This window comes from Phaenicophaeus curvirostris, chromosome 2 (assembly GCF_032191515.1).
Source record: "Phaenicophaeus curvirostris isolate KB17595 chromosome 2, BPBGC_Pcur_1.0, whole genome shotgun sequence".
NCBI lineage: Eukaryota > Metazoa > Chordata > Aves > Cuculiformes > Cuculidae > Phaenicophaeus > Phaenicophaeus curvirostris.
This window is the reverse complement of record NC_091393.1, coordinates 24,052,252-24,077,454: the sequence shown is the minus strand read 5'-3', so window position 1 is coordinate 24,077,454 and position 25,203 is coordinate 24,052,252. Positions and strand designations below refer to the sequence as shown.

Genomic DNA, 25,203 nt, shown 5'->3' with positions numbered 1-25,203 from the left:
TTTATCACAGCCTCAGACACTGAATTTACCATGTTTCCAAAGCTTTTACAATTTTTTTATAGAGAGAAAACAGGCAATTCTCTCTACTTCTCTGCTGTCCAGAGTGTTCTGCATTTCCTACACAGGCAAGATTATTAAGTTCTAAAATTCCTACTTAAAATGCATTGACTTAAAAAAGAAACAAGCAAAACTAATTCAAGATGTATAATGAACTAGAGTTGTTTTTGCAAAGACTCAACACATCTAAAATGAGGGAAGAAATACATACCTGTAGTTGCATGGTCTGCACACAAACCACAAGAAACACCTTGCTTTTGGTCATATAGAAAGCTGTATGTGCCTACCTGAAGTCAGAGCCCACTCTTTTCCCATTTTCAGGCATTCCAGGATCAGGACATGTATCAGATGCAACTGCATCCCCACCCTGGGTCACTGCAAAGTAAAGGAAAAAAAGAATTAAGACGTGCAGTTGTCAAGATGACTCTTCACTTTATCCATCCTTTAACTTCAATGGCCTGAATTTAACCAGAAGCATAGTCATATCTTTTTGTTATAAGAATTGTCTAAATTATGACCTAAATGAAGCCCCCTTGAGTGTGTTGTTTATTTTCTTTGGTTATAATATCGGAAAAGTTTTGCTTTTGTGAGAAAATAAATGATTGATTTCTCATAGTCATTCATCTTTTTGTGAATATTCTAGGATCCATGGCTTTACTCAGATGGGGGAAACTACATTTTGTGAAGCCACCTTCTCAAATAGTCACACCACACCATTATAACACTAAGGTAATATAAGAAAATAAAATCTCATTTAAGCTTCTGTCCACGATAAGGCTTGAAGTCGACAAAAGCCAAGAACACAACGGTAATACAGAAATATTTTTCTGAAGATAAAGTTAATCTCAAAAACATACAGAAAACTCTACAAAGCAAGGCCTTTGTAACCAGCTGAGTATCTGCTCATGTAAATGAGGCTCAATATCTGTATTTTGTGCTTTCACGTAGGAATAGAAAGAAAAGGTATCATATGCTGTTCCCTTCCTTTTGCCCTCTGTTTTTCTCCTTCTACACTGTCAGATATTTAAATAATACAAGATATATAAATATATAAACTCACAGTCCTTCCAGAACTCAAACCAATTTGAACATTCAGTGTTCACTTTTTTTCTTCTTCACTTCTTCACTATTGAAAGAATTTTTGGAGTGAAAAGGAACTAATCGTACAGAAAAGACATAAACTAACAGTATAACAATGTGAATATACAGAAAATCTGAATACACATGTGCTTTCTATCCTGCACATACACACATGTGTGTCCATGCACAGTTACACACCCTCCTGTCTTTCTGCTTCAGCTAGAGAACAGAGCTAGCAGAGATTTGTGAATCACATTTATTGTTTTAAAAAGGTTTTTGGGAAACTCTTTAAGGACAGAACAGAATGTTCTTCCCAAATAAAAAAAAATATTAACTGGAATATTTAGCTGCACAAAATAAATTACACAAACCTGAGTGGATTATAGATAACAGCATTACAGCTGAAAGCTGACGAGAGATTAGGTGCTAGAAGTGGCTGGTTTTCCCACACTGTAATACGCTTTCAAATTGAATACAGTAGTAAAAGAAAGTGGTGACAAGCAGAATATATACAACTGGATGATAAGAGCTATGAAGCTTTATGTCTGTTTTGGTAGCATGAGGGACAAGTAATTTGTATAGAAATGCAAAGTTTTAGAAGAGAAAATTTAAACACGTAAAACACTATACTATAGCACTACAAAAGTATAACTAAGATAAAACACTAGTAAGTACCAAAATATTTGACCTGAGCACTGATTCTTCTTAAAGTAGAAAACCTGCAACAATTACAGTATCTTTCAACATTTGTCTACATTCTTTTTTAAAAAAAAAACCATTTTAGGAAAGGAAAGGAATCATCTCATTCTCCAACATCTTTTTAAAACTGTTGTATACCGATTGTCCCAGAAATCTTTCTTTAAACTAGATGAAGAAAGACTGTGATAATGTCAGAAAAGCTTTTTCAGACACAATTAAAAATGTTTACTTATAAGTTTGTTTCCTGATAAATAAAAAAATACAGTCAGCTGTTCAGAAGCATAGTATCTGGAATTTACTGTCTTGAAAACACTCCAGACCAAAAGCCTAATTCTGTTAATTTCTTTAGCATTACTCAGATTGATCAAGATTTTGTATGTTTGAATAAAGGCTTTCAAAACAGATTTGTGCTAGCTAGTAAACATGTGTTTTAGCCTGAAAATTAAATTTTATAGTTTCTCGGGAAGTGTAGCTCTGTTAGTGGAAGTGAGGCTTACTTTTAACTACTGAATTACCAAAAGGTGAAAATAAGAGATATGACTGAACTAGTTATTCAACATGTCAAGTTGTCAAGAACCATACAATAACAAATCTGATGTGGAGAACATTGCCTTTACTCTCATGCATTAAGTACAAACACATTACAGTGAAATTGTACTGTACTAGTTTATAAAGGCATATAGAGATAGGACGAGGAGCAGTGGCTACAGACTGGAGAGGGGCAGATTTAGACTAGACATAAGGAGGAATTTCTTCACAATGAGGGTGGTGAGGCACTGGCCCAGGTTGCCCAGGGAAGCTGTGGCTGCCCCATCCCTGGAGATGTTCAAGGCCAGGTTGGATGGGGCTTGGGCAGCCTGATCTGGTGGGAGGTGTCCCTGCCCATGGCAGTGGAGGTGTTACTGGATGAGCTTTAAGGTCCCTTCCAACCGATACCATTCTATATTTCCATGGTTCTAACTACCTCATTTTACAGATGTCCATAAAAAATGTATAAATATTTTGTTTGGGACACCATTAAATGTTGACTGAGACCTTACTCGCAGCATAGAATGAAGTGATCTCCCCAGATGGACAATGAAATTTGCAAAATTTTCTTCTCAGCCTTTACCTTCCCCTGTCAACACACTCCCACATCTATATCAGGGAAGGGTGCTTAAGGCTATCCTTCACCCAGAGAAGTACTAGGTCTTGAAACAGAGCAAGTATCATATGTTTGGAACTCACCACATCTTCCTGGGTGTCAACAGGTCCAGGTTATTGTTTTTTTTTTTTCGTTTTACTTTCCTCAGTGAACAGTCAAGTGTTTTTTAACAGACGGTGGTTGCACGACATGCTGTCATAACAAAATAAATCCAATTCCCTTATAAAAATGCCTGTCTGACTTTATCTTTCCAAACAGCAAAAAATGGAACAAATTTCTCAAATTAGAAAAGCCATTTATTACTTTAAGTTGCTCAGGGATACCAGGGACTTTAAGTGGATTTATAAACATATATATACACGCATGTGTGTATATATATATACACACTCTTACATGTTAACATGCTTAAAACCTTTACCTGACAGTATTTTGGAATTAATCCAAAAATAAGATGTTAAGATTTCTTTAGCTCTAACATTTGTTTTCATTCAGACTGAAAATAGATGAAAAGATGCCCAACTCAATATGTGTCAGAGACTTTTATCTTCCTCTGTGTCTATCCTGTCAGATTCACCCCTTTTTCACAGAATCACAGAATCATGGACTGATGCAGTTTGGAAAGGAACAACCCAATCATCTTGTCCAACCCCCATGCTAAAGCAGGTTGACCTACAGCAGGTTGACCAGGAAAGCATCCGAGTAGCTTTTTAATAATACTATAAAAGGAGCATTCATGGCCTCCCTGGGCAGCTTGTTCCAGTGTTCTGTCACCCTCTAGAAATTTTTCCTCAAAAAAAGACAGTAAATTATTTTTTCCTTAAGTTTCACAGGTAGAAATTCCTGTACTCCAATTTGTGCCCACTGCCCCTTGTCCTGTCACTGGGCAGAGTTGAGAAGTGTCTGACCACATCCGCTTGACAACTGCCCAGTAGATAATTAGAAGCATAAATAAGATCCACTCTTAATCCTCTCTTCTCCAGGTTAAATAGGCTTAGGTCCTTTGGTCTTTCCTTGTGAGACACCATTGATAATTTTTGTGGCCCTCTGCTAGCTATCTCCAGTGATTCCTTGTCTTTCTTGAGCTGAGAAGCCCAGAACTGGACACAGGACTCCATACGCAGCCCTGCTAGGACAGAGTAGAGGGGAGGACGACTTCCCTCAATGTACTGGCCACAATTTTCTTCTTGATGTACACAGGATACCATTGGCCTTCTTGGCCATGAGGGATCATTGCCTGCTCATTGTTAACTTCTCGCCCACCAGAACTCCCAGGTTCTTCTCCACAAAGCTACTTTCCAACTGGTCAGCCCCTAACCTGTGCTGGTGGAGGGGATTATTCTGTCTGAGGTGAAGAAACCTACACTTGCTTTTGTTGAACTTTGTTGTGTTCTTATCTGCTCAGCTCTCCAAACTGTCCAGGCCTTGCTAAATAGCAGCAGTCTTCTGGTATATCAGCTACTCCTCCCAGTTCTGTATCGACAGAAACTTGCTGAGAGTACACTGTCCCCTCATCCAGGCCATTGATAAATATGCTGAACAAGACTGGATCAAGTAATGACCCCCAGAGAACATTGCTGGCCACAGGCTTCCAATTAGACTCAGTGCCACCAGTCACAACTTTCTGAGCTCTACCATACAGACAGTTCTCAATTCACCTGATTTCCACTCATCTAACCCACATCTCCTAAGCTTACCTATGAGGATGTTATGGGATACAGCATCACAAGCCTTGCTGAAGTCAAGGTACACCATCCACCACTCTCCCCTCATCTACCCAGTCAGTCCTGGCATCGTAGAAAGCCTTTATCCACTGCTATTGAGATCCATAACATGTGAAAGGAGAAAGTATCATCTTTGATTTGAGTATCTCACTTCCAGAATATGTCTAATCCTTGCAGTCTCTCTCTTAAAACATATTTGAGAGACTGTTTATTATTCATCCAGTTACTTGCTCATTCTTTCACTTGTTTGCTTTTAAAGAAAAATACTTTTATATACTCTTGAAAGACCCATGTCTTACCTGTTTGTACTCTTTCAAAATGATACTGTATAGAGTTTCATTTACCTAGTTTGTTACAAAGTGTTTCATGCTTTTTTCCTTCTTTATCATATCAAACATGAATTGCTTCTCTTTACTTTCAAAGCTCATTCCCAGACTATATGTATTTAAACCATCATCTCAATTTTCATTTTAAAATTTCAAAATGATGATGGTATTAAGGAAAATGTAAGGTGATTTTCCTATTTAAAGCCTGCAAAACTCTAGATATAAATATCAATTATGCAGTAACTCTAGCACAGCTACTCGCTAGTTAGTAGCATTTATCTTAGAACACTAACAATGTTCCTTTGTATTGTGAATATAAACTAAACAATTATAAACCTATATTTATGACAGATAAATTTAGGACCAGTTTAGCTTCCCTCAATATTTCTTAATATATTCTCAGTATACCCTCACTGTTTTAAAAAGATGTTTAAGAGTATATAATCCCGACAATTATTAAAGTAAGATATTGTTTTACATAGCTAATTCTTCGCACTGTCTCCCAGCTGCAGACAGTTCATCAGCTAGAGAATTTTGTGTCTGTTCAATGAAACTAACATCAGAAAAAGTATTTGAAATCATGGGGTAGGGAGAACAGTGAGGGAAGATTCTAGTCAGGTTCAATATATATATATATATTTTTAATATTAGTTGCTGTAGAGTCTAACAGAACTCTGCCTTTCTGTTTTTTTTAACAGAGGGTTTGAGAACATCAAAGGTGCTTCAACCACCAGTCTGTCTTTAGTATAGAGACAGAGGATTCTCAGTGGATACAACTCAGCTCTGGCACTTCTCAACATGCCACACCATTATATATTGCAAAATGTATGTATTCTCCAGCCTTTCTACAGAAGCAGTTGAAGAGAAGCTGTGAGAGCTGTGAGTTCATTAACATGATGGACAGCTTTTCAGTCTACACACAACCTCTATGGTTAGGGCTAGTGATTTAAATTTCTATTTGATTAAAAAAACCCCTATTGTTTCTTTACTGACTGAGAATGAATCAACATGATTTCTTCCACAACTTTAGGGGTCATATTTATTGCTTCACTCGGTGTATAACATATAGTAGGAATAAAACTCCTTTATGATGTTTTACAAGTTCTGATTCTAAGACAATAATTCAGAAGAAAAACTGGCAATAACTGTAAATAGAAATCAGGCTTCGAAAAGTTGTAATCATCATAATAAGCAATTAGCTGTTACATTAACTTCCTAATTTAGCTCAGCATTTGAGACGTGTTTAACTTTAATTAAGGAGCGATATTTGGCAGGAGGAAAGGATGGTGTAACATATGTTTCATGCAGCAAGATGAGCAACCTGAGATCTCCCTTGTTATATTATCGGTTCTACTTCAGGCATGCTGCCCTGATTTAGATGCATTTAGAATCTGAATATACATTAATGATCTGCTCCTGCTAATGTGAAGCATGTGATGAAATGCATTGAAGGAATGGACTTTGAAGCAAAAAAATATTATCTATAGATGCATTATACTGCGCATCTTTCTTCAGTAGCTATTAGGCTAGTAACAAATATTTGGTGTTCATTCTTCAGGCTGCAATACCTACAATTTTAAATTTAAGTTTTGGCAGTTTGTTTTGCCATTTACTCATTGTTCTAGTATTACCACCAACCCATAGAAAAGTTCTGGATTTAAAACAAACAAACAAATCCAACAAAAAAAAAACCAAATCCAAGAACACCCATTCCTTGAACAACTTGTTTTGAATAACTCTCAAATTAAACTAAAAATTGAAAGGATCGTCTACCAAAAGGACTTGTCAAATAACTGTGTGGAGGTTAGGGAAAAGGCACGACCCTAAAATTCACTGTGGAAAGATATTACAATAAGTGACAGTTTTTCTAGAGCAGACTGACAAGTTTGTAAACTGAACAAGACTTTACAATGAATGAGTACTTTATCTCTCTATTATGTTGAAAATAGAAGCTGACATATGTAAATATCAACCTCTTTCCAGCAAGGAGTCACACATAAGTGCAATGACACTGTACCAATGTAACAAGATAATAGATGCACTAATTAATGTATTAGAGCTACATCTTGATTATTCATTAAGCTCCTTAGATTTACATTTATTTACATTTTATTTTTTGAAAAGTTTTTTCATATTAAAAAAAATCTTATAGTTCTAGATATAATATTAGTCATTAAATAATTATGCTTCAGTAGTGAATTTAAAACATTTCAATTATTCCTTATCAAGTCTAATAGAAATTACTTTTTTCACATAGCAATGAATAATGTGTTCACTGGAAAAGTAAAAAAGGTGTATATACTTAATATCTTAATACAAGAATATATGAAAAAAAGGTACAACTGATTATCACTGTATAGAAGGACTGACTATGCTGGGGTTGTTTTGAATTCAGAAAGATGGAATTAATGCATGAAAAAGAAAGATTTTAAAGCACAAAAGCTTCAATTCACAAATGCATTCACAGGCAGAGCTAATGGAATTGAGTTTTCCATCATAAGTTTTACTGTATTTGCTCTAAAACACCAGTTGTCCCCATAATTTCAGGCTTTCAAAGTTTTTGACTTATCCAGAGCAAAATAAAAGAATGAATTTGAGAATAATTTTAGTGGTTGGAGAGCATATGCAACAGGAGATCTTTTTTGTTAGTGAAAGCATTTATTGGGAGATTTCTTATGTGTTGCACATAGCAGCACATATGCTTTAGCCATTTCAAGGTACCGTCTTACTGCAAATTACAGGGAAGAAAGCTGATGTCATGATTAAACTTACTTTCAAAAAAACACCTGCATGCATTGGATTTAACTACTGTTTATCTGATACCTCTTTTGCAGAAACATAAAAATGAAAAAGACAAAGTTGCAACTCTACTGGTGAGATAAGAGGGCATTACTTATATGGGTATATGAATGTACTTGCTTAGTAACAGATTTGCCTTATAATTAAATAAAATCACAGACATGGCAGAAAATACAGATTTGAGTAGGAATAATTGCTGCAATAAAAATGCCACAATCAAAAAAAAAATATTTTGACTGAACCAAGAAATATAAAGAGCACTATATAATATTTTTCCTGTATAATTTCATTCATGCTTTTAGAAGACAGGAAAACTACTGTTAGCAAAATGAGTTGATGGTCCATGTGCTCCATCTTGGGCTTTAAGCGCCTCCTTCAGTATGAAACCTGCATGAAACTTACTCTAATGAAGAGACAGATTACTGAAACACAGAAAGATTGAAAAGAGATAAACAAAGAAAGGCAGGTAATGAAAGTTTTGAAGTACAGCAACCTAACTGCTTTCAGTTCAAACTCCTTTCCCTCTAATTTACCTATGAATTGACAATAATATTTAAATAATATTGAACAGGAAAACACGGTCCTATTGGCATCAGATGACATAAGTGTATGACCATTGTGGGCAGCTATACAAGGAGAAATCATTATTCAAAACCTGCCCAGGCAAATCTGGGCCCAAAACACACAGATGGCATTGTGTTTCTTCAAAACAATTAAAAAAAAATCTTCCAAAGTATTGTTCTGTTAGCTCAGCAAGCCATGGAGAGCTGTGACATTTAATTTAAAACTAAATTTCTCCAGTGTTTTTCACTATAAAAGTATGTTAGCTTTGAAAATTTGTAAGGAAAGTTTAACCATCCCTCTTGCTCTTCGACAGAACCAATAAAATCCCTATCATTGTCAGGTAATAAAGGAAATTCTTCTAGCTTTTTTTGAATAAGCTGTAGCCCTTTCACACATTGGGAAATCACCATCCCACTAGATATCAGCTGTCAACACTTGGTTAAAATACAGAATCTGTGTAGCTTACCACAGTTTCAGACACTCCTTTTTCCAGCAGCTGAGGAATTGTAGCAATAGTCTTATACTTACCATAACCAAAATAGCTAGTATGTCCTGTTTATACTTGTTATTCCTTAGTGATCACAAGGTCTGAGAATACATCGACCTTACACAAAGCAAATAGTAGTTTTGTCCATTCTTAGAGAATGAATCAGCAGTTTGAAAAAAAGGAAATAAAAAGGATATGAGGGCTGTCACTTTGGTTTGGTTTTCCAAGGGAATCTGATCAACTTTCCTTGGCATCCACCACTGTTTTCAACAGCTGAACACAAGATTTATTCCAGTAGCTGATGAGTTTTGTTAGAGGTGCAGCTTATTAGTTTAGTATAATGTTAGGAATTCAAAGATAAAATTAACAGTCCTTGATGTCTTGAAATTTCTGCTTTGGACTAAACAGCTATCCCCTTTCCTTATTTTCACTAAAGTCTCTAGGCTTCTCTTGAGCTATCCTTCTACAAATTCTTGTAGGTGTTCTAGGAATACCTTTAGACATTCTTCTAGTAGTTCACTAAATGATCTCCTGAGTAAATTTTGGGGAGAAGCATTGTTACCTCTAACCAGTTATGGAATGAAAAGTATATTTGTCTTCCTGATAAGAAAGATTCCAAGATGTTGTCTCCAAATGGATTGAGCTACCTCCACCACATGGAATAGATTTGGTCACTGTTATCAGTATTTCTGAAGAACTGAATACATGTGCTGTTGCATAAAGCGAGTATACAGAGCATAGTTGGAGGGAGGATGCTCACTCAGGACACTGACCAGTCTGAGACTGGATACACTGGCAAGTGCTAAAGTAAGACTGAGGAGCAAAGTACTGGGCCAGTGATAGGAAACCAACAACTGCTGGGTTCTTTTGTAAGAGAAAGGGGTTTTCAAGGAGAAAGGACAAGCCCATGCATCAAGGTCTGTGGGAAACCTCGGCTGGTCCAAGGAGTTAGAGTGTGTGAACTTAAACAATGGCCTTGAATAGATGCCCGTGTATCCTTGGTGAAGCTGGAAGGCACCAAGAAGAGCTGAGTAAACAAGATTAGGAAGCTGCCAGGCTGCAGGTGGAATCACCCAATTATAAAGATACAACTGAGAAGGAGTCATCCAATTATGAACTGTCGGTCTTTAGCTAAACCAATCGTGCATGGACGCACAGCTGGGGAAGGGGTATAAAAAGTCTTGTAAAATCAATAAAGATGGTCTTTTGGCCCACAACTTCTGTGTGTCGTGGATTGCCCCAACCGCAACAAAGGTCAACACAAGCAGAGTAGTTTTTGCAGACAAGTCTGGAAATGACTGCAGGTTGTTGAGGGTTTGTATATTGTGCTTTGTGAGTGGCTCAGAGTCTTATTCAGAGCTGGAGATCATTTCTGTGGCCACTGACCTCACCTGTTCTTTCTAATTCACCCTAACTGAGCACACATAGTTGATTATTTTGAATTTTTGTATTATTGCAGTTTACTTCTCTTTATGGAATCTGTTGACTCACTGTAAGACACAGTACACACAAGAACAATATTTATATCTTTCTTAATTACTAAACAGTGCATCCCGGCCACAATTTACTTCACTATTCATCCAAAAGAAAGTGAACAAAACAATTATTTACAGATGGTTAGACAGTTTTTCTCCTCAATCACTGTGGTATTACTTTTCTCTTACTCTTTTCCACCGTGGTTTTAGTATTCCTGAATGATGATAAGAAAATATTTTTGCCCATTCTCACAAATATATGACCTTTCTAATAGCTGTGATGAAGATGATTAGAAAGGAAAACAGGTAATTGCTCAGATTCTTGAAAGAATATAGGTGCAGGAGCTGCTTTTCTTTTCAGGTACCTGCCGAGGGAAACATTGTTCTGATAACAAACAAAAAACTACAAGAATTCTTGTAGATTGGCATATAGCAGGTTTAGTAGGCAAACATCGTCATTGTGACAATAGAACTAAATACTAGTCCATACCTTAAACAGCATAATTATTAACATTTCAGTCTTTTCACTGATTATTTTTATGTATGAAATTGAGCAAACCTAATCTGAGATCTGTTGTTTGCCTCTACATGCCTCAAACAAAATAATGATCATATTGTAATTATAAAAGGGATCAATAAGAAACTAAACCTATTAATAAGTGTTTATCTCCTAGTTCACATGGAAAAGAAAAAGATGAAGCATGCCAAAAAGATAAAATTTAACAGAAAAAAAGTTTCTAATTTTTAAGATTTTATTTCTGTACTTTATATTTGAGCTAAGCAGTTTTAGTGTCACTTTTTCAATAAAAGACAAATTCTATTCAATTCCAGTCTATGATTGTGTGTGAGCATCAGGAAATAGATGGAAGTTTGTGTAAGAAGGACCATACCAGAAAACTCAGCACTATCTATTCTCTTAAGCATATGTTATGAACACTTTTTCCAGACTTGGTTGAAAAGGAAAGTAATTAGTTGTATTCCTCACTGAACATGTTCATTATCTTATTAAGACTACCTAAACTGCCATTTAAATACAATGGATCTGCAGAGTGGATGTTTTATTACACTACTTCAAAACATAGAAGTCTGCTTTTTCAAAATGAAGTGCAAGAACTAGCATAGAAGCAGCACATAATTTGTCCTGATTTTCAGTTGCATAGAGTAGCACAGAGTATGTTCAAAATAAAACTAGAGTGCCTTGTGCTCTAAATTGTTTATCTAGAACTGCCATAACTAGGGACAGTATTCAAAAAGAGAAAATCACTGTATCATAGATAAGTGAACAATCTCAGAGCAGAACATTTCTCCAAATAAAAATACATGCTCCAACATTTTTGCTAAGTCTGTAAAGGATCAGCTTCAAGTTATTTAGAAATTATGTCAAACCATGAAAATAAATGCTTTTCTTTTGTACATAATGGTGTGGAGCTGTACACAATATCTCAGACTCTGGGTATCTTTAAAATATACAGCATAACCATTTAAAACATTACTTCACCTTGGCTCTTTTCTCCCCTTCACTGAGATTACTATTTTCACTATGACAATAATAATAATAGAAAAAAGCCTAAGTAATTTATCACAATTTTCTGTGGCATACATGTGTCAGATACACATTTCTCTCTTGAATAGGTAACCTCAATCATTCTCGTGGGTCTGTTTACTCAGATGAAATGCTAAACCGATAATTCATAAATCCTTCCCCTCTTCCTAACACAAAGTCACTGACTTATTCATGTCAACCTGTTAATTTCTGAGGGAAAGGGGAAAAGAGGTTATATTGGCTCTTCAAATATATTCCGCTCCCCACAATGTAAGTTAGCTGAGACAAGCTTTTGAATAACCAATGTTTTCAGCCCTGAAACAAATAGAGAAGAAAAACAAAGACTTCCTTTTCAAGGTTTTACCCATTAAACACATTTTAAAAGTAACCATGTCTTCCTGAGAGCTTATTATAGAGTTGAAAAGCTCTATCACTAAATAACATTTAGATTTAATCAATGAAAGCATGTTTCCCAAATGAATTCAATGTATGGCTGTTTGCACCCATAAGAAAAGCTACCCTTTTTAAAGCCATGTTGGCTGTCAACAGTCACCCCTTTATTTTCATGTGCCTCAGCAGAGTTCCGAGGAGGATTTGCTCCATGATCTTGCCAGGCATAGAGGAGAGACTCCTGCAACTTTTCAAATATGATGGATAGTGCCTTAGCAACTGCATCTGCTAGTTCCCTTAGACCCTCAGATGCATCTCATCAGGTCCCATGGACTTGTGCACCTTCAGGTTCTAAGTGTGTTAAGTTCTTTAAAGTCTTCCACCCTGATGGAAAAATCTCTCTTTTCCCTTTAAACCAGTCAAAGATACATTTTATCATTGCCCATTTCTAGCTAATATCAGAGCAGTTCATCTTTACATCTGTGTAAAACAGAGCTCATGGTAATTAATTGCTGGAAATGATCAAATACCGTGCATGAGCCTTTTGAAGCTAGCTTAGTACAAAATTGTACTTATAAGTCATTATGCTTTTCCCTAGTTAACTTGAAACAGATATTCTGGAATCTTGTTGCCACTCCCAGAATATCTTAAAAATAAGAATTCCACTATGAGATCAGTTTAGAGATGAATACTTGCTCCTTTTGCTGAGGCTGAGAAGTCTCATTTCACCCATGACAGCCTCCAGCTGTTAAGTAGAAATATGAATCGAACGTGGACTACTGATGTGAAAAGCCAATTCCATTGCTTTGACAAAAGGAACAAGCAAGATCTAGTCAAGTTGTGATTGTAGCGATTATACTTTATTGCTGTGCTAGGACTTGTAGGACAGTGGCTCCCACAGTGATAAACAAAACCAGCCAACATAGGGCTGTGTTATTTGACATTCATGCATATAAAAAGGTCAGGCAGGCAAAATAACCACTGCGCTAATTGAAATGAGGCATAGGAAGCAACACATCGCAACATTTCAACTGCTTTAAATTGAAATGCAGTTACTGTCACACTAGATGTAAAGGCAAGATTTTTAATATGTTAGTGTGACACTGGAACAGATTTCCCAGAGAGATGGTAGCATGCCACATCCCTGGAAACGTTCAAGGTCAGGCTGAACGGGACTCTGAGCAACCTGATCTAGTTTAAGATGTTTGTGCTGACTGCAGGGGTATTGGACTAAATGACCTTTAAAAGTCCTTTCCAACTAAAAACATTCTACCATTCTATGATTCTATCCTTATCGGAGACATCCAGGAAACACTGTCAATAATCAGAGGCAGATTTTACGTCCTGCATGTCTTTACACACATTGTAAAACGATTAATTGTATTCTGCTGGAAATATTTACTGTCATAATTGGTTTTGGAATATAATGACCCCCTGTAACTAGAATTTATGTCTTTTTCTTCATTATACCATAGCTGAGAAAGGGAAAGGCAAGGCAGATGCTGAGACACCAGCATTCCCAGCAGTATTTGTGGCTGGTATTGCCACACCTGTGGCAGCAGTTGTGGCAGTAACTACCAGCAGCAGAGCAGCTGATGCTTCTGAAATGATTCTGACAACTTAATGGAAAGAAAATGGACTTAGCAAATCACCCCATGATTGCTCTGTATGGTCTTCATGGCTCCCTGTCAGCAGGTGAAAGAAGAAAACAATTTACAAGTTTATTTAGCCTTAATAAAGGACCATTCAACGATAACTGATTGTCTTAAGTTGCCTTCCTTTATTTCCCATTAGTGGGTTCTTCTGTTTGGGTTTGTTTGTTGTTTTTTTCTTAATTCCTGCAGAAAAATGAATGTTTGTCCTCTGTTGTATGAGCCCACAGGCTCCAATGCCTAGAAACTCTGGTATGGTGGGCAAACAGCAGAAGAGCAGCAGCAGAAAAAGAACAACAGCAGTTCACATCACCTCCAGCCTGCATTCATATTACATTCACAGGTCTACAAGGGTCACTGGGAAGGAAGTGTCCTCTGCCTCTTTCTTGCAGCGAAATGGCTAGGTCCTGAATTTCACCTCAGAATGCACCAATAACTCTCCACTCAACACGAACTGCAATATTTTATCCTGGTTGCATTTGTCCTCTTGAGGATAGATCAGTCAAAGGGAAAATTTTCCACCTCAGCATACAATGAAAAACCGTAAGTTTTTCCCACATAAAATCAGTCCATGTGGCAGTCAGGGTAAAATGTAAAGTGAAACACAGCATGAATAACCAAAAAATAATATCATGGCTGTCTGTTCCATGTGAGTTAGGAATCACACTGGGTACCCATACCCAGGCACTGGGGTAGCAGGGTGATCTCTGTAAGGAAACACCAGGACTGCCCCAAAGTGGACACAGCTGACCACAAGCAGCTCCAAGCAGCCCCCCAGGGCACAGCTGAGCCCCACAGCCAAGGCAGTAGTGCCTTGGGGGAATTATATTTAAGAAAAGTTGTATAGAGAGATGACAATCCAGAACTGGAATGGCATTAGTCTAGGATTCTACTGCTGTTTTGTACACATGACCAAGTGAACTTGGACTATTCCACTTGGCCCAGATCTAACTTCAGGTATTAAAATGAGGAGCATTAAGAAGTGCTACGAACTTTATGAGTGTTCTTCAGAAGTAACTATTTCTCTCTTTCTCTATAAAAAGACTTTGGGTAATAATACTCCTAACTGAATAAATCCTTACCTAAAATGAGCAAGGGTAAAGCCACAGCCCTTTTTTTCAATGTTTAAAAAGAGAAAAACCCAATCAGACACTCTAACTAGATGGGTTTTGGGCTTTGTACAAATTTATACATTTCCATTCTGAGTGTCAAGTACTTGAACACCCATTCCCTCCTGACAGTGTTGGCTTTAGATGTTATTTCCAATTTTTGTCACATGAAGCAACAAGCATTGGTTAAAGGGAGGCATTTATTATCAAGATCTAACTGGTACCCAAAGTGGTTGAAAAAATCTTGCTGTTAGTAAGTAACCTCTTTTACTACTGTTCTGACAGCTAAGCAAACATCAGTGTAGAATTTGTTCTCACACAAACACAAACTTATATTGGTAATTCACATGTAAAATCTCTCTCTTTTCCAAATCTAGTTTGGTTTTGTTGTTTTATGTGACTTGAATATTTCAGAATTTTACAAATGCAAATATACATTTGCATGCACACATCTGAATACTTGCACATTAGCCCTTTTTAAATCTTTAATAAAACCCCAACAACTCTAATTTCCATTTGATATTTTCTAAAATAAAGGAGTGTTGATATTATTTATCCAAAATCACAGAAAGAGAGACAAAAGGTGCTTCAGCTGGTTGTTTACCACCCCCTCTGAGCCCTGGAATAATACCATTTGCTTTTGGTAGTACTGGAAACAGCTTTGAGAGTGAGAACTCTTCCTGCAACTGCACATGCTTTGGCTCTTAAGCCCATGAGCGCTCATGGAAGCAGGAAAGGGGAACAGAAAGAGCAAAGAATGTATATTTGGTTGCATTTTGAAACCTGTTAAAAAGCTACTTTCTTATTCTCTTCTCCTCCCTCCAGACAGGCAAGGAAGGAGTGTCTCATGGTGCACAGGACTTTTAAATTCAGGTGGTAGTATTAAAGTAGCATACAAAGCATAAAAAGCAAATTTACTATGTGGAACATGAACATGGCATGGCTTTTATTTCTTCAGGCTGTCACAATCACCAACTGTTTAATTCATGTCCAAAAATTAGCTTCTAGACCCCACCTGAAAAGCCTGAGGCTGTTTATCAGTCTACTTGTCTCAAAGCCTGTGGGGTGTGTTTGCTGAAAAAGTTACATGTAGAATTTTAAAATAAATAAAAACTTATAGGCAACTGTAGAGATCCAGTTCTGGTCTACTTATGGTAGTATTTTCCCTAAGTCTGAAATGTTCTGTCAGTGTCACTGTGTTGCCATGGTTATCAGAACATAAGTCTTGGGAAAGAGAGTTGGGGTTGTTCAGCCTGGAGAAGAGAAGGCTCTGAGGAGACTTTATAGTGACCTTCCAGTAACTGAAGGGGCTACAGGAAAGCTGGGGAGGGACTGTTCACAACGGCTTGGAGTGATAGGATGAGGGGGAATGGGTATAAACTGGAGAGGGGCAGATTTACACTAGAAAAGATGAGGAATTTCTTCACAATGAGGGTGCTGAGGCACTGGCAGAGGTTGCCCAGGGAAGCTGTGGCTGCCCCATCCCTGGCGGTGTTCAAGGCCAGGTTGGATGGGCCTTGGGCAGCCTGATCCAGTGGGAAGTGTCCCTGCCCATGGCAGGGGGGTTAGAACTGGATGGGCTTTAAGATCCCTTCCAACCCAAACTCTTCTATGATTCTATGATTCTATTTTGTTTTAAACAAATGCAGATTTATTTTTTTTTCCATGAGCTACACTCAAGTCTTTGATTTCCATATGAATAAACTTTACATCTCTTACTGTGATGTTAGCTGTATTTCTCTGTGGAAGTGGTAACTTCTAACGATCAGAAAAAAGATATAAAACAGACATATTGTTTTAGCACATGAAACAAAAGAAAAAAGATATTTGTGCAATCAGAATATATAAAGTCCACAAAAAATTGATCATAAAAACATACCTGTGACATAATGCGAGCAAAAAACTAAATAGTAAATATTTTATGTATCAGGTACCTGCATTATACAATAGAAAAAATAAATTCCTATAACAAAGTAAGTGTGCAACAGAAAAAAAAAAAGACTTTACAAGTTCTTATCTAATTCTTTATTGAAAGAGGTTCCATGAATATAGAACAAGCTTTTAAAATAAAAAAATATATATATCCCTGTACTAAGCAAAATAAATCACACTTTTGGTAAAGTGGTAAAACAGATAAGATACTGAAAATAGACCTTAGAAAAATGTTAATGTAAGTGTTTCTATGCCTTTCCCTTCCTACTTGATAAACAAGGAAAAATCTCTCTATTTTATGTCTGAAAATGAAATTATCCAGTATCACAAAGTATTAATAACTAATAATCTGTTATTTATTAATATGCCCTAATATTCAATGATATTCAGTTGGCGTTATCTTATAATTCACTTTATATTGCAAAATCTGAATTTTCTGCTGCTGCTCCTCCAGACATTGAACATAGAGACATGCACTTGGTAGAGTTTTCCTTTTACTTTTTTGTAAGCCTTTACATATAGTGAATGGCAAACAGAAAAGAGACAAGAATAAAATGCTAGTCCTGCTTCAAGGTGTGGAATGATAAGCTAGAAGAAGAATGATAATCTGTTTTAATCAATGCTTTTAGGATATCTGAAAAATATTTAATCCCTATTAATAATTAAAGCTTTAAACTTCTAATCTAAAATGACAAGGTATTAATGAAGTTCACAAAATTGCACAGAAGGAGAATTGTCAAAAAACCCGAAAAAACAACAACCTAGCATTTTTAATATGCGCTGGTTTCATTTGTTTATACTCTGCCATCCTGTGTCCTACAATATCTGTGCCCCCCAAAATGGAGAGCTAGAATACATATGGTCAGTTAACAAAGCCACAAGCTTACTACACCTCATCTTCAAAATTGAGGAAGCCAACAAACAGGTTTTCCTTTCTACCAATCAAAAGCTGTTTATTCCTCTCAGATGACAGATACACAGAAAAGACAACAGTCTATTTCTGTTTCCTTGTTGATGACATATGTCAGAAAAATAACTAAACTGATCAATAACTAATACTTATGAAGAACATAAATTAAATCTTTGCATGTAGTATTTGCCTTGGCATTGCATAGCTTTTGAGTTTGAGATTTCATAATTTAAAAAATTATGAAAAAAGGTACTAAATGGGACACCAAAACACTTGTATCAGATATTTTTAAACTCTCTAATAAGAAAGGAGAAATATTTAAGTTCATTTCTGAATATGTATAAGCTCTTACTGGCAAGCCCAACTGCTGCTTTTTCTGAATGTTGAAATTATGATAGAATACAATTACTAAGATGGGAAACAGATATTTTTTAGCACTAAATGTGCACATGATTCAACATCACCCATGGATTTAACTGGTTTACACTTAATGGTAGTATTAGGTGATATGTTTCAGCCTAGGAGAGTTGAAGCTTAGGGACATTGAGGCGTACCTCAGCTGAGTAGCTGTAGTCCAAACAGATCAAGGATACACTGAATTGAAAGTGAAAGACTAATTAAAGTGGTCAACAGAGATAAGTTTGTGTGGTCAATTCCAAAGATTTAGATGTCCTGTTGCATTAAATTAAGGCTTCCATTGTACTGCAGTTTATATGGGCCCAACAAATACACTTTGTAAGCAAAATCAACAATTTATTCTTAGTCTGTATAAAATAATAACATTCCAATTTTAGTAGATTGAAAAAAAAAAACACCAGAAAATCAAAACAGAGCAGAATACTTTTACAGGAAAATTCTCATCAAAATATAGTTAAAGTTGTTATATACATTTCTCTGTGTCTACCGTTTCTCCTTTGTGTTCCACATTAGGCTTATTTTCTCATTGCCTATTATTGTTATGAGTTAGGTAGTTAGAATATAAAACATAGAATAACACATAGTCCTACAAAGCACAATGAAACCATAACAATTTAGGCAAGAGTTACTTAGTCAGCAGACCACTTCTGTTGCAGCTAATAAAGCCAAAACCAAGTTCCAGTCAGGTCAGACTATGCCAACGCTGACAACTTCATTCTTGCAGAGTTCATTCAAAGTCAACAGTCACAAATTCTATTAGTTGTATATAATTATGTTGAGTCATAAAAGATTGAATATAAATGTTATAATACTTTTTATTCAACTTTTTTTTCCTGAACACTTATTATTAATGTGATGTGCATCTACTGTTCTCTACAATCAAGATTTTCATTCTCATCTTTTATGACAAATGTCAAAACCCACACATTTATGGTTACTGTCATGTAGGGATACATAAAGAAAACCCCCATGGACAGGATAACAGAAAAAATACTCCGTAATATCAAATATGGAAAGTCGTTAAGGATGCTTTGATGGGTTAGACAATTTTCTTTCCCCCATAGCTTACGTATCTATATATCTACAATCTGTTATGCTGTATTGTATAGTTTTCCAAAACAGTTCCAAAGGCATCATCCAAAGGAAATAATCTTAAAATAATAGTTCAAACCCCGAAATCAGTAGGACTGTGTGAGCATGGTCCTGGCATTAGTCCGTGTTCGGACTACTTCAAGCAAGAATATCAGCTCAAGCTTCTTACATGGGACAGTGGTTAATTTGCTTTCAGTTTCAAAGTTAGCTGGGTGAGTTTAGATTTCAGCTTTCAGATATTTCTGAGCTTTGTCTGTGGAGAGGTGGTGTAAGGGAGATGGTCCAAAGTTTCTAAAATTTGTATATCCACTGGGTGAAGTTATATGTATCAAAAATACAGTCATTGCTATCTCTGGTATACTATGATCTGATGATCTTTTACATCTCTCATGAAAAAAGGATTTAGCAGCTACCTAACCAGTGAATAGATGGAAAATGGAATGTAGGGAGAGTGAGTTGACAGATTAGCTATCTTTTAATTCATATTTTAAACTATATTAGTTTTTCTTCCTTTTTTTTCCTGAATTATTTATTGTTCTGGATTTAGAATAGACTTTTAGTTATATACAGATCTGACTAAGCATTTGTTGAATTAAAATATCTATTATGAAAATAACACATTGAACATATCCGGATTTACTTCAAATCAACTAACCCCGCATAACTTTTTAACACATTTACTTTCACAGGATTTAAAAGATGTCTATTCTTTATCCTATGCTAAAAATAAAGTAAACTGATATAAAGCCTCTATTAATGTACATTTTTTTCTCATCAATGGCCAACGTACTTTAAAGAGGAAAATCTGATTTTTGCTTGAATTTGACTTTATGTGGGGCTAATTTCTAGAGTATTATTTTAATTATGTTAATGCAGTTTATAGAAGTAGAAAAATCAGCCTTAAAATCAGAACAGTATTTGCTGTAGATCCAATGTTAAGGAATCTAAACTGACTGCTATTTCAGAGCAGAAATTAGCACTGTTTAGCAGGATGGTCTTAATACTATTCCATGTTTTTCGAGAAACTGAGCAGAAAAATATCTGAGCTTATTAATTTATTACGTGTGAATAACCTAGGCAAATGCAAAGGAGGAAACAAAGGCGTTCCGTCCCGTGTTAGCTGTCATGTCTTTAAGGAACACAGTACTGAAATAATTTACACAGTAGCAGCATTTACTTATTAAGAAAGCAGAAAGTGGGAAAACCACATCTCTGACTCCCAGCTTCAAATCAGTAACCAAAATCAATGTTGGGTGGGAAAATACACTATCCTTCATTGAAAGATGAAAATGCCTCTGTTTTGGGATTAACTTTTCAATAAAATTTAAAAGTGGGTTATCAAATACAGCAGCAAATTATTCTAATAGCTCATTGTTTGAGGATACTTCTTCTCTGCTGTTTTGATCTTACTGCTTTAGATTAAAAAAATATTGCTGCTGTTTCTCATAAGGTCATATCATTCTCTTTAGTTGAGATCATCATTGGCCATGAAAAGAGAGAATATTCTGACCTTCACTCAATGTTATACAGTGTTCCTCAGTTCCAGAATTGCCTCTTTTTAAATTCAGAATCTCCAGAATGCATCTTTCAGAACAGCAATGTTAGTGAGTTAGTACACAGGTAGGAGAGATTTTATTACCCACACTGGTCTCATTTTATTTTGGTTTCTCTTCATTAATTGCAAATATACAACAGAAACAGTTCTGGTCCATAGAAATGCACTAAACCTCCCACCGAGAACTATGATTTGATATAATTTTGAAATTATGGCACTATTACACATTTTTCTGTAATAAAACATGGTACACAAGGGCAAAGGGAAAATATTATTGACTAATGCCATATGCAGGACCAAAAAATTGAAGTAAAATACAGGAGGATGAAAAATAATGACAATCTCTTTGTATCATCAGGCAATAGTAGATTATTTGTCCTAATCATTCACTGGCTGTCAAAGAAATCTCTACGTCTACTGTGAAATGATTTTCACCAAGGAATACTCCTCTTTTGACACCAGCCACACTTTAAATAGATCAAAGATTTTCAGGGTTCCAGAAGGAGAAAACTATTTTTTAATTAAAATAGATTCAACATTTTCAATGACAGAACAAAACTAAGAGTTGAAGTATCAAAGCAGAGAGATCTTCCCACAGCATGGCTTTCAGAAAAATAGTTTGACTGTGCTAGATTTCCAGCATCAATTTTCAATGACACTGCACTGTAAAGTCTGAAGCATAGGTGTTATAATATGGCCTATAGTATTAAATTTAACACAGAGGAAAAAAAAAAGCTATAAGTAAACACATATTTCAATACAGACAAATCTGATCAAATACAAATATTTTTAAAAGTTTAAAATATACATTGTATAAAAAATATTATGTGTACATGTATACTGATTTAGCCCCACCTGACAACTACATACTGCACAGCTGCTCACTCTGTACCCTCCGTGGGAAAGGAATCAGAAAGAAAATGGTAAAACTCACAGGTTGGGATAAAGACAGTTCAATAGAACAGCAGAATGAGAGAAAAATTATAATGATAATGATAATAAAATTATACACAAAGTGAATAATGCTTCCTGTGCGCTCTCTGTCCTCTTGTTGGCAGGCCAGTAAGAGAAGCTGAAGAAAAGTAACTCTATCTGAGCCACACCTAGAATAATAATGCTACTATGTAATTATACATCATTATTAATAGCTCATACAATTTATAATTACATGTTTTGTTATCTCGGAATATAAACAGAGATAACAACAGAATAGAATAATCTCTTCAGAGCGCTGTATGTTTAAAATGCTTCTGTCAGATACAAGTGTCCTTTACTACAGTATACCCATTATTGCATTTTTATGACTTGCAAAGTTATCTCTTAGGCCTAAAATTTGACAGGAATAAAGGAAAGTACATTACCCAGTGGAGAAACAAATCCCATTAAAACACACTGATTCTTTCATCTGACATTTTGAAGCTTAAAAACTAATGAAATTTAACATTCTTGTTGAAGAATATAGTTTTCATTTTTGACAGACACCTAGAGAAACCTCTAAGTTAATCTACTGGGGAAAAAAGAAAAGAAAAAGTAAATGTATTATCTTATTAACTGTTGGACAATTAATACTTTAGCTATATAAACTTTCAGTAAATTAAGATAAAGAATTATAAATTGATTCTCCATAAATTCTTCATACATGTGTTCAATTATTCCTCATTCTTTGATCAAACAGAGGACATAAATAATGTCAGAAGTCTCCCTCTGGCATGTATAGCTATCATTCTTTGAAACTCAAGAAATGCTGGTTTAAAATCTGCCTTTTTATGCAACACCCTCTTTTTGTTCTACGTTTTTAATATATCCTGAGAAAGACTTTTCCTAACTTCCTCATACTTGGAATTGCTCAGTGTGTGTTAAGCAGTGGTTTCCCAAGGGATAAGACTAGATTCTTGGGAAAAAAAGAAAAGACAAAAAGGAAACCCTATATAAATGTCTTTGTGCATGCAAGAAAGCAAAAGCGGAAAAGACAGAAATACTGAATGAATAGCTGAAGTATAGCTGGGTGCTATTACAGGTTCAGTTACGCTAAGCCAAGAATAATGACTAGCCATTCACAAAATTTCACAAAGCCAAGGCAGGTGGGTAAGACGCTGTGACGCCCAAATAGCTGTGAGTGTATCACCTTTCTAGGTGTTTGGCTGGCTAAGCTAGAGTCCAGCTGGTTGAGTCCAAGATCAGGTCCTCTGCTGGGAAGAGCAGTTTTGAAAAGAGGCAGAATTGAGGGCACCCTTTCTTCCATGGGAAATGCTATTAAGCCATGTCTGTACCACTTATCCTCTCTCTCTCTTTGCTCTGTCTTGGATCTCCCCAGTGCTGACCCTGGCTTAGCTTTCTTGGCTTGGCCTCAAATCTGCCTCTGCACTGTGACCTTGCCAGGTGATGGCTGAATTGTCTTTGATCCAGAAAATTGTCTTTTACAGACTAGGAGAAGTCTGTCTAGAAAGCTGCCTGGAGGGGAGGGACCGGGGAGTGTTGGTTGACAGCGACTGAACATGAGCCAGCAGTGGCCCAGGTGGCCAAGAAGGCCAATGGCATCTTGGCTTGGATCAGAAACAGCGTGACCAGCAGGTCCAGGGAGGTTCTTCTCCCTCTGTACACGGCACTGGTGAGACCGCTCCTCGAATCCTGTGTTCAGTTCTGGGCCCCTCACCACAAGAAGGATGTTGAGGCTCTGGAGCGAGTCCAGAGAAGAGCAACAAAGCTGGTGAGGGGGCTGGAGAACAGGCCTTATGAGGAGCGGCTGAGAGAGCTGGGGGTGTTTAGCCTGGAGAAGAGGAGGCTGAGGGGAGACCTCATTGCTCTCTACAACTACCTGAAAGGAGGTTGTGGAGAGGAGGGTGCTGGCCTCTTCTCCCAAGTGACAGGGGACAGGACAAGAGGGAATGGCCTCAATCTCCACCAGGGGAGCTTCAGGCTGGACGTTAGGAAAAAATTCTTTACAGAAAGGGTCATTGGGCACTGGAACAGGCTGCCCAGGGAGGTGGTTGAGTCACCTTCCCTGGAGGTGTTTAAGGCACGGGTGGACAAGGTGCTAAGGGACATGGTTTAGTGATTGATGGGAATGCTTGCACTCGATGATCCGGTGGGTCTCTTCCAACCTGGTTATTCTATGATTCTATGATCCCAACCACTGGCCCTGGCCCTAATCCTGATATGAACTTGACATCCCAGCTCCTTTTTAGTGAAGTCATTACTTATCTCTGTCTTATTATTGTGCCCTGTTCTTGTCTCACTTCCCTTGCAGACCAGCAAGCCCTCACTGGTTTGGCACAGGCAGAAAGGGAAGTACTGAAAGGCTAAATCAAATATAACAGGAGAAACGTAAAAAAAATAACAAGCCACATTTTTATTTCACCTTTCCACTCACTTTCTTGAGGGCCTAGGGAATTGTTTAAGGCTGATGCACAAGAATATGACAAAATTAAACTGTGTGATCCATATTGGCCTGAATAGGACTCAGAGATGGGGGAGATCATAGGAATAGATTAAGCATGACTTCTCACATGTTGTTGTTAAGAAGCTAAAGCAGTAAGGTCAGTCAGCATGAAACAAGATAGCACCTCATATTATTAAACCTCAGCCAGGTATTTCTATCTTAAGTAGACCAGGAAGTCTGTTCAGTTTCAGGGTGACCATCAACTTCACGAGTATCCGACAGTTTGAAGGATACTTTCTTGAACCAAATGGGAACATTTCTGAATGCAAGGCATATTAATTATCCATAGCAAGGTCACACCAGACAAAAGTGACAAAAAGAGGAAAAAACCCTGAAAACACATAAAAAAACTTATGAAAAGCAAGCGATACAGAAGGACTTAAAAAAAAAAAAAGTTATGTTTTCCTTTTCATTAATGTTTTGAAGAAGAACAACTTATCCACTTAGGATTACTTATTTTTATCATCACAAAACTAGGACTGCTGCTTCAAAGACAGTAGATTACCTTCACAGGTCAAAAGCAGAAGCAAGAGAGAATAAGAGAAAGTAAAAAGCAATGACTTCTAAGAGTATCTTAAAAGAGGTGGTTAAAGAATCTAAGAATCAATTTACTGGATGACTTCTGAGTACAAAAATAATTGAAAGCTAAGTGGAGGACAGGTATGCAAAAGATGGGAAGAGAAGCCTGTGAATCTCCAACAGTTAAAAGATTTCATGAACGAATATTTTGAATAGCTATAATAAGATGAATATCTACCATTCAAGTTAGTAGAGTTCACATACTTTACCTTACAACCAAAGTTTTCCCCTGG

General features: G+C 36.5%; 1 protein-coding gene across 1 annotated transcript in view; it reads right to left on the bottom strand.

Annotated features, from left to right (window-relative positions):
* Positions 1-25,203, bottom strand: part of CSMD1 (CUB and Sushi multiple domains 1) — a 1,116,699-nt gene that overhangs the window by 352,547 nt on the left and 738,949 nt on the right. Inside the window, exon 8 of the mRNA XM_069851527.1 lies at positions 345-432. Within this exon, the coding sequence (XP_069707628.1) occupies positions 345-432 (88 nt within the window). The remainder of the gene's footprint in view (positions 1-344; positions 433-25,203) is intronic.